This window comes from Hipposideros armiger, unplaced genomic scaffold, assembly GCF_001890085.2.
Source record: "Hipposideros armiger isolate ML-2016 unplaced genomic scaffold, ASM189008v1 scaffold_280, whole genome shotgun sequence".
NCBI classification, from domain to species: domain Eukaryota; kingdom Metazoa; phylum Chordata; class Mammalia; order Chiroptera; family Hipposideridae; genus Hipposideros; species Hipposideros armiger.
In genome coordinates, this window is record NW_017731630.1 from 1411217 (window position 1) to 1428055 (window position 16839).

General features: G+C 56.0%; 1 protein-coding gene across 4 annotated transcripts in view; it reads right to left on the bottom strand.

The window, feature by feature from the left end:
• Nucleotides 1–16839, bottom strand: part of DENND3 (DENN domain containing 3) — a 44351-nt gene that overhangs the window by 10342 nt on the left and 17170 nt on the right. For all 4 annotated transcript variants that reach the window (XM_019657896.1, XM_019657899.1, XM_019657898.1 and 1 more), the window contains exons 8-18: nucleotides 16561–16673; nucleotides 13076–13231; nucleotides 12148–12244; nucleotides 10994–11097; nucleotides 10283–10482; nucleotides 8271–8792; nucleotides 5038–5297; nucleotides 4140–4310; nucleotides 3104–3233; nucleotides 1508–1615; nucleotides 531–670 (exon numbers count right to left, since the gene is read on the bottom strand). In XM_019657896.1, the coding sequence (XP_019513441.1) occupies nucleotides 531–670; nucleotides 1508–1615; nucleotides 3104–3233; nucleotides 4140–4310; nucleotides 5038–5297; nucleotides 8271–8792; nucleotides 10283–10482; nucleotides 10994–11097; nucleotides 12148–12244; nucleotides 13076–13231; nucleotides 16561–16673 (2001 nt within the window). The remainder of the gene's footprint in view (nucleotides 1–530; nucleotides 671–1507; nucleotides 1616–3103; nucleotides 3234–4139; nucleotides 4311–5037; nucleotides 5298–8270; nucleotides 8793–10282; nucleotides 10483–10993; nucleotides 11098–12147; nucleotides 12245–13075; nucleotides 13232–16560; nucleotides 16674–16839) is intronic.

Sequence of the window (16839 nt, forward strand, 5' to 3'; positions counted from 1 at the left end):
GAGAGAGAGAGAGAGAGAGAGAGAGAGAGCGAGCGCAATGGGGTGGGGGGGGTTGTTTTGTAGGATTTGATCTACTTAATTTTAGAGTAATCAGACTAAAAACTCAAAGAATTATGGTTTCTCAACCCCGAAATCAATATAATAGCATGCAGATTTGATGTAAACTATTCTTAGTTTTCATCCCCAAATAATGCTGACACAATTCCAAGTCCGCTTTAGATTGTGGGAGATGTAAGTGTGAGAATACAAGCTGCACTTGATGCGACTGAAATCCATGTTTAGATTTCAGAGTGGGGTGGTTAAAGCCATCACCTGCTCACGTAAATAAGAACATTTAAGTGAAGGATGGAACAAGCTTACACTTCATTTAAAAACGCAAGATGAAAATGAACGACCTCCTGCTCACAGACTGGAGAGCTGTACCCGGCTGCCTGCCGTACACAGGCTGACGTTTCCATTTTTCCCAAATCTTAGCTCACCCTGGAAGCTTCCTTGAAACCATCCGCATTGAACGTGCTTTGCTCACTCACCAGTTTGGACGTGCCCACTCGGAAGCAGTGCTGGTGGGTGGTCCAGGACGAGGCATCAAACACGATCACTTTGCCTTCGCTGAGGGCGCACCATAACTTGGGGTGAGCGTCTCCCACTTTTTCTGCTGGGTCAAGATGCCCTAAAGAGAAAAGCAACCCAAAAATGTTTCAGGGAAAGCCCTTTGATGCACCAGCACATGACACGTGCCACTGTCCGGTACGGCCTGGGAGCCATGCCGGCTGCAGTCAGAGAAGCACGTACACAGCGCCGGGGCGCATGGCCAGGGCAGCTGGGCCGAGCCGGGATCTGGAGGGGACGGGGTTCATTAGAGAACAGGCAGAGGAGCAGGAGCCAGCGGGCGCCAGGCCCGGAGAGGAGGGGGCAGCGTGGGGAGCCTGGGGCCGGAGCGAGGCGTACGCCTGCCCCGTACACATTGCACGCCCCCGAGTGCAGCCACCCTGAGGCTCCGCGCGGTCACCAGCACTGGGTGGTGTCATTCTTGTTCAGTTTGGCCATTCTAACGGTGTGAAGAGTTTGGTTTCTCCGTTGTGGTTTACTTGCATTTGCCTACTTGCTAATGCGGCTGACGGCTCTGATTGGCCGTTTGGCTTGCCTCTGTGTGAGGCATTTATGTGTCTTCCCGTTTTGAGCGGGGGTGTCTTAATTCTCCTGGATTTGTAGCTATTCTTCCTGCATCCTTGATGTGAGCCCCTTGCTGGCCCTACTGTGTCGCTAACATCCTTCCCTACTGTGTGACTACCATGTTCACACTCTTGAAAGTGTCTTTTTAAAATCCTTGATCTGAATGGAGTCACATTCACCATCTCCTCCTTTAGAGCTAGTATATTTTATGCCATTTATGAAGTCTTCCCTTTCTGTGAGGTCATGAGTGTGTCCTCCTATCTTCTAGAAGTTTGTGAACTTTGTTTTTGGCTGCCTGTCCCTAGCGTGCCCAACAAGGAGACGCTGACGGTACCTGGCGTGTACAGTAAGACGTCGATGGCTTGTGGGAAGGTCTCTCCCGCCGAAGGGTTGATTTTGTGCTTCAGTGTTTCTGCCGTTGTCTTGGGAACAGCCATGGGCACTGAAACGCAAACACTGAGCTTTAGTTGACTAGACTCGATGACACTGATGTTATCCAACAGCCTGACACCCTGCTCTTTTTAAAGCGCCATCGCTTGGGAGATGAAGCTCTGAAAGCAGATACTAGAGTAAAACTGCGCACATCCAAGTGGCCTTTCTCCCGCTGTCATCATCTGTCATCTGTCCTGCGAGTCACTATGAGAGGTGAGCACTCATCAGGTGACTCACTCCACTGCTGGTTAAACCCAGCTCGCGCACCGTAAGCTCCACGGCCTGAGCTCTGTCCCCACACGCAACCATTACAGTATCTGGCAAAGGGACGATCTGAAACGTTTCTCAATGACTTAATAGTCCCACGACCACGAGCCTGACTGAGCCCGGGCAGAGCTGCTGAGCCCGGGCACTGCTGACGCTCTGGGCCCCATTTGGCTGCCGGGGGTTGTCCTGTGCGCTGTAGGCCTTTAGCAGTGTCCCTGCCTCACCCAGTGGATGCCAGTAACGCACACACACACGCACACGCACAGTCACAGCTATCTCCAGGCGTTGCAAAGGCCCCCCACCAGGCACGGGGTGCAAAACTTCAGAAAATTTCATTTTCTGAATTTCCATCACAAGCCACGAACGTCAGCCCAGGGGCATCATGGCTCATTAAACTTCACACACAGGAAAAGAGATCTTGATTTGTAACAAGGGATCAGGGACACAGCTCAGATGGTTCCCCCTCTGCCGTGGAACCAAGTGACCGACAGGTGGAGTCTGGCCACTGTTTACAGGTAGGAGAAGGCTCTTCTAGAGACAGAGGAGGCCTGAGTGTGGAGTGACCTAAACAGTCGACGTGTAGTGTTTATTTGGTTTTACTCCTCAGGAAATAAACGCAGCCGGCCTCTGGCTCTGGGACCACTGACAAGAGCGCCCTGCCCCACTCCAGCAGGGCTCGTGACACGTGGAGCGTCCGGCCCGTTCCTGGGAGAGGGGGACTCTGGGACCCGGAAGTGAGACAAGGCACAGAGCAGAATGCACCGAAGGGAGCAAACACCGGGTTTCTGCGTCCTCATTCCAAACATTAGAAACCAGAGCCGCCCAGCTACACGCAGGACACATGAACACACGTCTACACAGAAGCTCGCACATGCATGTTCACAGCAGCGCATTCACAACAGCCAGAAAGTGCAAACAGCCACGGGCTCGTCCACCGATGAGGGATACGCGCACGCTGTGCCCCGTCCCACGATGGGGTACGTTCAGCCGTGAAAGCAGCCAAGTGCTCACATGCACAGCAACTTGGAAACACCGCTAAACAAAAAGCCAGGCGCAGAAGGACAAACACGTATGGGAAGGTACAGAATAATGCGTGACATGCAAAACTAAGTCCAGACATAAAAGAAAAAATGAGAAACTGTGGGTCTCACTGATAAATGTCACCCAGGTAAAAAGCACTTATGACACATTCAAGACACCATATGCTACGTCAGACACATGCTTATCTTACTTTCGCTCTTCATCTTGTCAAAATACGACAATTTGGAAGCAGCGTAAATGGCACTGGGTGACTGCAGGGTGCCCACGACGGCGTCCATCAGCAAGACGTGTGTCAGCGCCTGCTGGATGTACTGAGGGTCCTGCGGGGGGAGGAACATGAGGCCGCTCGTGTCCATCGAACCAGCTTTTAAAGACGGGTGCTTTTTTTCAAAGCAACATGGAGAGCTTAAATTTCACTCATACCAGAGTCAGCAAACCTTGTCTGTAAAGGACCAGGCTGGAAACGCGCTAAGCTCTGTGGGCCACACACTCACTGTGGCCGCCACTCAGCCCCACCTGTAGGGCGGAAGCAGCCAAGGATGGCGTGGGCGCCCAGGACACTCCTTACAAATGGTCGGTCAGCGCGTAGGCCGCACTGTGACCGTGCTGGTTTGTGCCAGATAATCCCATGGGCACAAAATCCCATGGCCAGTCCAAGTCACAGCATATGGGAACCCTAGAAAGGACGAGGTCCGCGCCCCACTCCAAACAAACGCCTGCTCCGTGCTTGTGGCCTGAGCCCCCGTGACTGGAACTTCCCATCACAAATGACGGCTCTCCTGCCACCGGTCACGGCCTTCCTCACGTGTGCCCCGGCGGGTGCAGCCTTCACCTGCATCTCCGATAATCTGTGGGCACCTGACTGTTCCCTGTTCGTACTCCGCCCACTTTGTTGTGGTTTGCCTGTCTCATCTGCCATTTAGACAGCACACATATCTTCCCCATATGTCCTCCATCTCTTAGCTCTGTCCACGGCACCCTCCGTGACCATGAAGTCTTAATTTGGTGTAATCAAAGCCATCAGTCTGGCCCTGTGCGAGGAGTCCAGTGTATCCCCTGCCCAAACCCTGATCCTGGCCGGTGTGGCCAGAACACCCATCTCAGACCCCCCTGATGTCACCAGAGCGGGGGAAGTGGGCAGATGAAGGGAGCGGCCGCCCCCACGGTCTGCACACCGCCCGGCCAGCCCCCGTGCTCACCACGCCCCACCCCACCCCCGTCCCCACCTTGTGGGCCTCGGCCAGCTTCTTCCCAGCCCACATTTCCTTCACCATCAGGTGCCACAGGTCACACTCCGTTTTAAGGTTAGCTTCGAAGACTTCTTTCTTGGACGCCATTTTAATTTTTAGCGTAGGTATTCTGAGAACCAGGAACGCTACTGTGGTGCTTTTGATTTCCTGTGGACGCAAAGAGAGAAGAGGCAGGTAAGTGCGGTGACAGCCCAGGGTACACGGGCTAAGGGCGGAGATGGGACACGGGGCGTTAGGAGCAGCAGCGGCCTGGAGACCCCTGTGCCCTCCGGCTCGCTCGGGACCTGCCAGGGCGCGGCTGCTGTCCAGACGGGAAGGCAGGCCAGGAGGCTGAGCGCTGCCCCAAACGGCTCCTGGGGCCTGGCCAGGGCGGGAGGGGAGGTCCCAGCAGGACAGAGGATGCCCTGCAATGACCCCGTCCCAGGAGGGTGGGGAGAGGTGCCTCCACGTGACCCTGATCTCAGAAATGTGTAAACCCCAGTCGGGGTCACAGGCCGTGTCTGAGGGCTCAGTGTCGTCCTGACAGATGGTCAGCTAGCAGCTCATCCACACACCCACCCATGTGGGCTCGTCCTCAGCATTTAAAGGTGGTTCATTCTTTCACCTTAGTTATTTCTCTGGGAATTCTAGGAGGAAGTCTGGCAAAGCCAGTGTGGGGAAAAGATGCTGAGGGGACGCTGGGGTAACCGCGGATGCGACAGTTTCACTGCCTCTCCGGACCGTCTGTAGCTAAATGAACACACCTCACACGCCTCTTATCAATCTGGGAACTATCAGGCCTGAGATGCGCCCCGATCTCCGTTCAGATCGCCTCCCGCGGGGAGGTGGCTGCGTAACGCGCATGAGCGCTGCGCGGCGGCTGCTGTGCCCCCACCTCTATGTTCCTGAAGGTGGAGATCTCCACGTAGCCCGGGCTCCCTTCCGTCAAGAGGAACAGGCGCTTCTGGGTCATGGCGATCTTGCCCACGCCCTGGCTCGTCTTGACGGGCCTGGACAGCTTGTAAACACACTCGTTCTTATCCAGGTGCTCCAGCACCGACGCGGGCAGACTGACCTCTTGGGCCTCTGCTTCTGTCTCCTTCCAGCAGGTGTAGAAATCTTTGAATGTTTCTGGGTCAATCTGTTTCTGGTGCCCTGAGTTTTATAAAGAAAAGAGATTTTTGTAGAGCCGCCTGCCTACAAGGCGTCTATATTGCCGAAAGAAGTAGCGCATTACCCAAACAGGGCGGCAGGTGGCGCAAGTGCTCCAGTCCACCCCGTTGGAAAACCCCCGGGAGGGAGGGCGTGCGTTCTCCCCGCCACCGCCACCGGCAGCCCAGGTCCCAGGGTGAGGCACTGGACCCGGACCCACCTAACTGTCCTCTGCAGCCCAGGGATGGGGATCGATGGGTGACCTAAGCCAGATAGTCACAATAACTCTTAGGAAATTTGGGGGGTAAAGGACAGTGAGACAAGGACACTTTTCTTATGGTTGCAAAGACCCACGTCACCACTAGAACTAGTGGCGGCCACCTTGGGGCCGTGAGGGGAGCTAGTCCTCGAATGAAAGTGACATGGAGAGACCAGAGTCTGGTTGACATTCCATGCCACTGGGTCGAGCCTTGCCTGAAGCCACTTGTCAGTATTTGGTTATGTGACTGAATTATTTTTACTGTTTGTAACCAAGATGATCTTAATTGATGCGGAAACCTTTCCAAATGTCCGATATTCGTGAACTCTGGAGTCAGATGCCAGCTGAAGCCCCTTCACTACTGTTCCGCAGCAGGCGAGCTGTGAAATGGCGACGGGGCTACCCCTCCCCATGCGCCCCTGCACACCTCCACGGCACCCCACAGCACCCCTCAGCACCACCACGAAGTCCGGCCGTTGCAGCCCCGTACCGGCTCCAGCCTGGGCTCAGCTCCGCCTCCATCCGCATCCCACACCTGTCTCGCTCTGCCCTGTCGCGCAGTGGGCACCCCTCTCGTCCTGCAGGAAGCACCTTCTACTAGGCCCTGCCTTCAGAGCCGCCCCGCCGGCAGCCTGCTTCACTCACGCCCAGAAGGACCTTTCTAAGACGCCGGGAGGAGCTGTACTCTCTCGTTCAAACACTTCAGGATTCATCTACACCCGGCCCAGGGCTTCCTCCAGGATCAGGCCCTGCTCCCCTTTACACCCCGTGTTCCAGTCACACCGGGGATTTTCCAAAACAGGCCGTATGGTCACGTGCCTCTGTACATACTGGTCTAGGGTGCTTGGACCAGAAAACTCCTAGCTGTCCTTCAAGACCCAGATAAACATGTCACGTGCAGCCTTCCCTGACCAGCAGTCATCCTGGGCTGGCCGCTGCCGAGCTGCACAGCACTTCCTGAGGGCACCCCTGCATTCACCACCACCTGCTGTGCTCCACCCCCTGCACATGTCCGTGTCACCCTCCCAACAGGAGGTGGGCGCTGTGGTCAGGCTCTTTCCCCAATCGGGAAACTGAGGCATGGAGAGGCAGGCCCTTGCTGGCAGGCGGGTGAGTGCGGAGCTGGGCCCCGAGGCCAGGCAGGCAGCCTCCCCGGCTGGTGCCTGATCGAGAGGGTGGGAACCGTGTCCTCGTCCCCAGCCTGGCTGCACGGCCATGCCCTGCTCTGGCTCCACGTCAGTGTCAGGGGTGACAGTCATCTGGGGAATTTGATATCATGGCCACAGCTGAGTCTAACCCAGCTCGGCAGTCACGGCCGCCATCCGTGGGACAGCCAGCGACAGCGCTGTGACAGGTCAGGAGAGGAGGAATTCAATAACAAGAACTGCCGACGTTTTCAGAATTAAGAACTGAAAGACCTCACCCCACGAGGTGCAGGTGCTGAACTAGTTAGGAGAATGTCCACCAGGTGGCGCTCACCTGCACGCCAACGCTTCACAGGCATTGGGCTCACTAAGTGTGTACATTTCAGCCACTGGACCGAAACAGCAAAGAAACACACAAATGCCACACGTTGCTGGGTCCCCCACAGGCCACACACAGGAAACTAAACGGAAGCCGTGTGGTAAGCAGGGGGAGACGTCACCACGTCCTGGTAGCAAAGGACAACCATCCCCAAGTGCATAGCAGCTCCTATCCTCACGTAAAAACAGGCAAAGACGATGCAAAGGCAGCTCAGCGGGAAGAAACCAGGATGACCCAGCTCCACGCAGACGTGCCCTCAGACCCACAGGCGCTGTCAGCTCACACGGGTCCCTGGCAGCACCAAGCGCTGCCCAGGAGTGGGGGACACGCATCTCACAGGTGGGGCCCCACCCGGGGAGTGAGACCGCCTGCCGTCAAGACAGGTACCCGCTCCCCAGCCTGGGCTTCTCGGTGCGAACGCTGGAGAAAGCAGCCCGCACGCACGCCCGGAGCAGGCACAGCCTCTCACGGTGTCGGGATTTGAAAAGGTCGAGTCTCTGGATGCCGCCTGACCGTGAAGAGAGACCTGCTGCCCTCGCCCCACTGCACCACTGGGTCCACACGGGTACATTGCGGCCACAGAGCTGAATGAGCAGTGCGGACTGTTACACGTGGTGTGACAACCCACGTGTACTTCAAAACACAAACCTGTGTGCTGTTGGATACATCCATTTGTAGTAAATGCGGAAAAACACGGCCAGAAGGAAAGGCTGGAGTTGGGGACAGTGGTCCCTTTGGAGGGAGGGGCGGGGAGGGTGCTACCCCAGAGAAGTGCAGTAAACGTGGGAATCGCAGCGCTGGGGAGATGGGGGCCTAGCGTCTGTCACGCTGTCCCTGTGGCCTTACTGAGTTCCGGCCAAAACCCTGGTTCCGCAGAGATGAGAAAGGGACCATCACACCGTGAGCAGACCCCACGGGACAGGATCAAGCCTGCAGGGGCTTCATGGTCCCCCATCAAACTTCCCAAGACCCCCACGCCTCCAAGAGCGCAGGTCAGTGACCAGCCAGGGTGGCGTTTGTCTGCAACGGCGGCGACAGGACTATCTGTCCTGTCACAGAAGCCATGGCCACCCGTCCCGTTTCTCTAACTGCCTGGACCGGTGGCAGAGCCCTCACACCACAGGGCCTCACCTAGCTGTCGGCTGATGCGTCCCCACCCGCTGGGATCCCACCATCACGGCGTGACCTCTTACCTACAGTCAGCGCGTCAAACAAGCGGCTTATGATGCCGGCATCCTTGACGATGCCGGACTCCTGGACCCTCTGCACAAAGTCGTCCAGCTCCATGTGCTTTCTCGGCAGCTCAAAGTTCTTCACGCGGTCGTCGGCCTTGGGGGCCTCCCCGGGCTGCGCCAGGACCTCACTGATGAGCCTCCTCAGCTTGGGCATCTGCTCGGCCTGGGCGCGCTCGGGCCCCGACATGGACTCCACCATCCTCTTCACCAGGTCGGCAGGAAAGATCCTGAGGTCCGTCTTGTACAGGCTCTGGAAGTCCAGCAGGGCGCCCAGCAGCTGACCTTGCATCAGCTGGACGAGTCCCCGCAGGTAGAGGTACCTGGCCAGCAGCACGGAGTTGTCGGGGCCCAGGCAGCTCATGGCTTTGCTCAGCATGGAGGCACAGTCGTTGTAATAGGCCTGGACACACTGGCCCACCAGTGGGAAGTGGATTTCCGGTATCTTGAACGTGTATGTCAATTTAGGGGTCACATTCAGAACTAAAGAGTTAAGGGGGAAATAAGCAAATCGTTAGCACAGACCTGAAAAACGAGCACGTGTTCCCATCCCATCACGTTGTCCAGGCCAAGTGTTCCCGTGCCGTGGGTGCCACGTCGAGCAAGAGCCCGTGTGCCTCTTCCGGAAAGCTCCACGTAGCCCCACACTGAACGGCGGGGCCCATCACGCTGCTCCCACGCACCCTAAGAATACTGGAGGGTTTTATTTGCTAAATCTATTAATGCGGAATGGAAACATCTGGCCGTGAGTATGAAGCTGATCGTCTGAGCCCGACGCCCTTGCGAGGCAGGCGATGCCCTGTACCATCGTTGCTTCGCTTCCTTAACAGCAGCTCTGTGAGGTGCATGGTGGTGTTCTGCCCATCTTACAGGTGTGGACACTGAGGCCCCCACTTGGCCTGGTACACCGCGACAAAGTGGCAGAGCCAACCCTACGCCGGACGTGTCTCACACCGACTCCTTCCACAGATACCATCTAAGGGCCTCCCAGGTAGCCAGCGTCCCCCCTCCCAGAAGCTCCAGGGGACAGGACAGGGCCACCCTGCAGGTGGGCAGCTCGCCCCAGGGAGATGCGTGTCGGCCATGACAGCCTGGGAGGGGCAGGGAGCTCGAGGCGAGGGTTCAGGGGGCAGACGGGCACGATTCCATCCCAGAGCTGCATGGAGAGGAGCCCTGAGTACAAGTCACCTGTGTCACCCGTGACATGCTTGGCTGCAGTTTACACAGAAATAAAACGGGCGTACACACGTCCAGACATGTTTTATAGCAATTTAAGTGTGGATGAAACACCTAGCTGACATTCAGAGATGTAGCTGCTGCATGTCACAACGCTGAGACGGGCTCCTGCTGTCCGTGCCTGGACTGCGCCTCTCCATTCACTCGCGTCTCTGCTGACATGTCCCCTCCGCACTCAGAGCCCCCATCACCATCCCTGACCTGCGTCTCATGTGCCACGATACTGAATATCCCGACGTTGCATATTTATATGTTTATCGTCTGCCTTCACCCCATGAACGTCGGCTCTGTGAGGGCTGGAGGCACTGGTTCCTTCGCACCCCCAGGATCTACAAAGGGTTCGGCCCTCACTAATAGTCATGGTATCCCATCAGACACTGATACATGGAAACGTGTATGTTATGTATAACACACGTGTTATATGCACACATGCAGACATGCACATTCATGTGTGAGAGACAAAAACCGTGCTTGGCTGTTGTCGTTAGCAGTGAGACCGAGTGATGGAAAATACCCACAAGAAATAATTTTGTCATGAACATAGTTTGCAAGATGAACATCCTAAAAATATCTCAAATAATTAAACGGCTAAAGAAACACAAATAGCAGTTTAATTATTTGCTATTAAATAATGAAATATTTAAATATTCAAATATTCCCCTTCCACTGAGACAGCTCTGGTTCCTCTCTGTGACTTGCAGGGCTAGAAGGACACGCTCGAGAGGAAGTGACGTCACCTTCACTGCTGCTCCAATAGTCGGCGGTGTCCGTTTTCCGCAGCGACGCGTTTCGGGGCGGCAGCTCGGGAATGGCTATGTCCTGCAGGTTGGGCATGCTGACCACCATGCGCCGGTGCGCGGCGTGCTTAGGCGAACGTCTCCGTAAGGCCATCTTCTCAATGGTTGGCCTTCTTGGACTGAGAAGCATCCCATTTGTCCTGGGGTAGAAAAAAAACAACGCTTTACTTTATAGACATGATAACGGTTGACGCACCGGCCTCAACTAAGCGTCCCCTCCAACATCGCGGGCAGGATCGGATCTTCTCACACACAAGTAAGGGGGAGACAGCGGGAGCAGCGTGTCTGCATCGCCCAGAAGGGACCACGACACACAGAACAAGCGTCCACAGTGGATGCACGTTTGATGGTTTCAGGAAACCCATCACGGAAGAGGGGGGGAAACAGGCTTTGGAGACGGTGACAATGTGAGGAGAAGATGGGAGGAACAGCACACACACAGACCCAGAGGAGCAGACGCAGGGAATGTGCTCGAGTCCACTCCCCGCTCCGCAAAATAGAAGTACGCAGAGAGGCCTGTTACCCAACGCGTGAATCGCTACACGTGAGACTTTTCCGATTGAATCTATTGTTTATCCGCCCAAATAACACTGCGCCCCGTGAGCATCTGGACCCCCAAGAGTCGTGCACCCCTTGTGATGACGACAGTACCTGTCCTCTTCCGACTGCGTGTTAAGGTCCATCTGAGCAAAGGCGTCCATCTTCCTGTTGAGCAGGGCTTTAAGAAAAGAATGAAACATGTAGGTTTCCAAAACCTGAAAGAGACAACAGGAAAGGCTTACTGGGACGTGCACTCGCACGTAGTCAGAGCTGGGAGCTGAGCAGCACCAGAGAAGGCCAGGCCAGGACACTCAGGACCGGTCACGGAGCCGACCCACAAAGGAGGGGGACACGCAGGGGGCTCGGCACAGCGCCACTGGACGCCCGGGCACAATCATGAAACAAGCGGTGCGCTGAGTCGGGCTTTTGTCCGACCCCATTCCATCCCCTGATTTCTCCAGGCTCCTCTGTGACACCTCTGGTCCAGCCTGTGGTCTGGGCCTGTGTCAGCAGCGCCTTGTGGTCCTTGCCCACTCACGGGGAGGGCCTGTCCATGGGGGGCGAGGGCCTGTCCACTGGGAGAAACTGAAATGTCAGGGAGGGAACAGAGTCCCCGACGGGAGGGAGTGAGCAGGGGCCCAAGCCTTCCCAAGCGCTGAGTGGCCCGTCTGCGTGGCCTAGTGGGAGGGCTGCTCTCGCCGCCCCTAAACGTGCCCCGAAAGGATCAGGAGGCCGGCCAGAGAGAGCCCTGAAACGTTACTTTTCGTAACTGACAAGAACTGAAACAAGCCAAGTGCTCATTACCTGGGGGACAGAAAACCAAAGGTGCCGCATCCACACGCCGGGTGTGGCTCAGGGAAGAGGAGCGAGGCAGAGGGCACAGGCCACCCACACCAATGGGACGCTCATCAAAGTGACACGCAGCCCCGAGGGGGCCGGGAGAGGGCACGGGGGTTGGGGGGGCGTCTGGGGTGACAGGGAGGCTCTAGAGCCAGACTGCGGAGCTGGTTACCCAGGTGGGCAACACATTTGTCAAAGTTCATCACACTCGACACAAAATGGGTGCATTTTGTTCTATGAAAATTATACTCTAAAAAGCCCATTAAAAATAAGAGATGTCCAAAGGAACCAAGCTAAAACAAACCTTTCAGAATGCTAATGCGCTTAGTAAAATACTAACAGATGTTGAAAACATTTTGGAAAATGATTTAAATATGGAAAAATGTTAAGAACACACACGCGCACAAGCCCCACACACCTCCTACCTGTTTATAGAACAGCTGGTCCCCTGGAGCTCGTGTTTTAAGATACTCTTCACTATTAAATACTCTGTGTTCATAATTCAAGTGATTCTTCACTTCCCTGACAAAGAGAAAGGGCCTCAGTGTTAAAGTGTTTCTAAATACATACAAAAATATTGCTGTTGGCAGCAGAAAAGTGGCGACAAGAAATACACGCTTTGAAAAGCCCCGTTCTTCAGAGAGATTATGCTGACCCCAGAAGGACACAGTTTGGGTGTATTTTGTGGTCAAGCTGTTTCGTCACTTCAAGCACAGCTTTTCCCTCCAACTGGAATGACCCTCCAGGCGGCAGCGTCACCGTTGTCCTCAGGCCCCCTTGTTCCTTACGCAAATGAAGACGCAACAATCAACAACTGTTCATACAAATAAAACTGAGTTCAGGGGTGCTGACCCGGGAAGGGCAGCCAGACGCTGTTAACCCAGCTTGGCCGCCGGCGTGACCCCCACAAGCCACCTCACCTCTGCACCCCACTTCTTCATCGAGCTTATAAAGTATTAAAAAATAAAACACCCAACCTTGTTCATGAAAGATTTCGTCTTAAAAGGAAAACAGCATACCTATGACCACCCAAATGATGCCTCTTTGCTCAAAGAGATCATACAACCTGTGTGTGACACACCATCCCGTTTCTTTCCAGCAAACAATTTGCTTTATGTAAATACATATATCAAAAGGGTTCGGCCATTCAAATGTCACTTTTGAAATAATCACCCAGAGTGCTGGCAAGTGGGCAAGCTCTGGTCTGACGCCCCCAGGGGAGAGGGGGCCCTTCCAGCTGCTCTCTTACAGAGCTGGGGGGTTTCAGTCTCCTAAGCACCAGGGGCCGCTGCCATCAAGGACCTGCGAGCGGGCTGAGCCCCCTCTGACTGACACTGGAAATGTTTAAAATACCTGAAGATGCTGACAAGCAGGTGCAGGGCGAGGTGCTGTATCTGGGTGTTCAGCCTCTGCTGCCAGGCCCGCCTGCAGGCTCGCCCGTCGTTCAGGTCGGTGCTGGCCCCCAGGCGAGCGAGGTCCAGCTCGTGGTGCAGCTGGAGGCCCTGGACCCTGGAGGGAGCAGACGGAGACGGACGTGACACTGGTGCCTGGCAGCAGAGTGCTCCCAGGGAGAGGGTGAGCTCTGGCAGACGCCTGGACACTTTTAGGAGGCTCAGAATACCCATCAGTAACTCGGGGGGCATTAAAAAGACATCCCTGGAGTGGGTGCACTTCCCAACACAAACGGTTCATGACTGCAGACCTCACGGAGGCCTTGACTTTGTCCGCCCACATTTTTATCCAAAATGAATCATTCTGTCCCCCGTGCTCTGCCCAGCGAGGGCACACACACCCCCCCTTCCAGGATGGCCAAAGCGTTTCCAGCTCAAGCCTCTTGACTGGCAGGTGAGGGCTGCTGGCATAGGACACCGCACGCCCTGCCCGGGCACACTCGCATGCACCCAACGTCCTGTGTGTCACAACTCCTGGCCTGCCAGGGGACGGCCACTTCCTCATCTGGATGTCCTCAGGGACAGGAACTCGCCATTGCCTCTAACCTGTGAGCCAGCAGCAGACAAGTCCCAGCCTCCCCAACCCCACACACGGCTGGGAAAACAACAGCATTCCCAGGTTTTAACTGCAGAGTAGATGCACCGACCCGTGTTCATCCCACCACTATCTCCTGAGCACTGACTGCGCGCCAGGCACTGCGAAGCCCAGGCGAGTGGGCAGAGGGAAGCAGATGAGCGCACCACCAAGTCGGAAGTCACGGGCGGTCAGGCCAGGACTCAGAGCGGGGCCGTGGCTAGAAGTCAGCCAGGCCGGGCGCCGGACAAGAGCGCACCTAGGACCTTGGGCCTGGGAGGTGAAAGGCACCCGCGCGGCTGTGAACTGATGGGGGCACCTAGCTGCCAAAGGCGCCACATGGGGGGGGGTGAGACCAGGTCCCAGTGGTCAGCAGGGGGCAGGGCAGGGGCACTCTCTGGACCCCCACATGTGACGAGAAGCTGCTGCTGGGGCGGGCGCCCCCACAACAGCCAGGAAGGGGGATGAGCAACTGTGAGGTGGCACCAAGCAGCTCGGGGACCCCCGGGACAGAAACTGCACAGATGTCCTGCAGGAGGATGCACAGGGCAGCCTGCAGCAGCGCCTCCTCCCGTCTCTGCAGGAGAAGGCTGCCCGCCCCAGGCGCTCCGCCAGCATGGCCCTGAGCCGAAGCCGCCCGTGAGGGCCGGGGGCCCCTGTCCCTGCCCCCCAGGCCTGGCGGGGCAGGGAGGACACACTTCTGAGCCCAGTGAGGAAAGCAGGGGGGCAGAGAGGACAGCGAGGCGGCCTGTTGCCCCTCCCGGCTGAGCACTGCATGTGGACACACCGACACTCCAGAACCCCAGGGGAGACTGGCCGCCACTGCCCAGTCCACGGCCTCAGAGCCTCTGCAGATGTGCCACTGACCACACACGGGTCAGTTCACATTTATAAACCAGCATCTCCCGTGGTGAGACACTACCAGACACCACATCCCACCGTTTCTTTTTGGGGGGAGGGGTCCAGGAATCCAACCCTCTGGGTACACTCTAAAACTCACACGAGTACAGGTGGACCAAGGCGAGAAGCTTATCTTAGGGGGGACACCTGACCAAAGTCACACTTGGGAATCTGCACCAAACACCAGCAAACCTCAGTCCTCGAACGTCGCCCTCTAGACGTCAGGTCAGGGGAAAGTGGTTCTGGCTTATCAGAAAAGTACACAGACCACTAGGAATGTGGGTTTTGCAGAGACAGTCTCCCCAGGACAGCTGGCTCAAGCTCCCGGCGGGCCCCAAAAGCAAAGCCTGTGGGCTCCACGCCCACAGCCCAGGGAGGACACTCAGTCTCCTGTGGGCACAGAAATTTTTTAAGATGAAGGAACGATGATAAAGGTGGCACGTCTACATATTTTGCAGAAACCATCCAGGTAGAAGGAGTAATTGGCTGAACTGTGTCCCTACAAAGTTCACGTGTTGAAGTCCTAATTCCCAGGACCTCAGAAGGCGACTATATCAGGAGATAAGAGAGGAGATACAGCGGTGATTTGGCAGAATGAGGGCGTTCGGGCCCTGATCCAATCTGACCGGTGTCCTTACAAGAGGAGATCAGGACATGGACGCACAGAGGGACAACCAAGTGAGGACACAGGGAGGAGACAGCCGTCCCCACGCCCGGGAGAGAGGCCTCAGGAGGAGCCAGCCGGGGGAGACCCGGGCCCGGACTTCGGCCCCCAGGGCAGTCCAACAACAAGTGTGTTGCTTCAGTGGTGTCTGTCACAGCCCGAGCTGACTGACACGCAGGGAAGGCTCAGAAATGAGAAAAGCCAAGCCGGGGCGCGGAGACAGGCACCCCGCTTCGTCCCCTGCTCGCAGGCTCAGCTCTTCCGACACCTGATCTCCCGGCAGACAGAATAGGGGGGAACACGGGCTTCCCCACAAACAGCACGGCCTGGCTCCTTGCTGCACTCACCCTGCCCCCCATGCCCACGGATTCCGCCTGGAGTTGCCCTGACCGCGGGTCCATCCCACGGGCTGGGGGGACTAAACACAGGATCTACTCTGCTACCATTTCATTAGATTCCAAAGGAAAAAACGTGCCAGGCGGAACGACCCGCAGGAGCCCTGGCGCTGCCCCATCCTGTCCGCACATCCCTCCTGGGGTGCCAGGCCCCCCAGGACGCACCTCCATCCCACACAGCAGTCCCCACACCCCTTTCACCTGGCACACGTGTAAGAGGGTCCCCGCCAAGCCTCTGCCCGCCACAACGGCCCGCAAAGCCTAAAATATTTATTATGTGGCCCGTTGGGGAAGAAGGCTGCTGATGCCTGATTAGGCCAATGAATCAGCAGAAGAGATGCAGGAAACAAGGCTGAACGGGCAGCACTGAGAGAGTGCCGAGGGGGCGAGAAGAGACACCGCATCCTCCTCCGGGATGGCGGGTCACACCCGGCAGGGTCCCCAGGACTGACAGTCACTGGGCAGGGGCCACGTCTGATCTGCTCATTAGCTCACATATGCCGCTCAGCGTGAGGCATCTAGTGGGTGCTGGAGAGATATCGGGGGGGGGGTGAGCAAAGGAGAGGGAGCTTCACAGGTCACAGCACAGGATCCTGGGCCACAGAAGACAGGGAGGCTTCCCAGGGGATGTGACCACCGTCACCTGACTCAACAGGGCCATCATTAGTATTTAAACAAGATCAGCATGAAGACAGATGACTTTTATTTTTAAAAGCCCACAAATAACTTCCACACGCTTAATTTAAATACATAAAACCTCCATTAATAACAGAAGACTGGAAAAGATACTCAGAACTGACAAGCACAGAACTTGAACCACAATGTTGTCAAACGCATCGTGTTTCTGACTTTACCTCTGAATAAACGTCTGTGCAGCCAGGAGAGGGATGTCGGGGACGTCCATGTTGTCACTAGAGGAGGTGATGCTCCCATTGTCAATATTTACCAGAATTAAACCATCAGCTTCCTGTGAAATAAGTGCAAAGACCGACGTGAGAATTTCGATGTACACCCATCTTTGGAAACTCCACAATACATTTTTGCATTCACTGAGATAGCGTCATTGTTAATTAAATTACCCATCCTAATATGCACACAGACCTTTCTATCATCTCTACCCAAACAACGCAGCA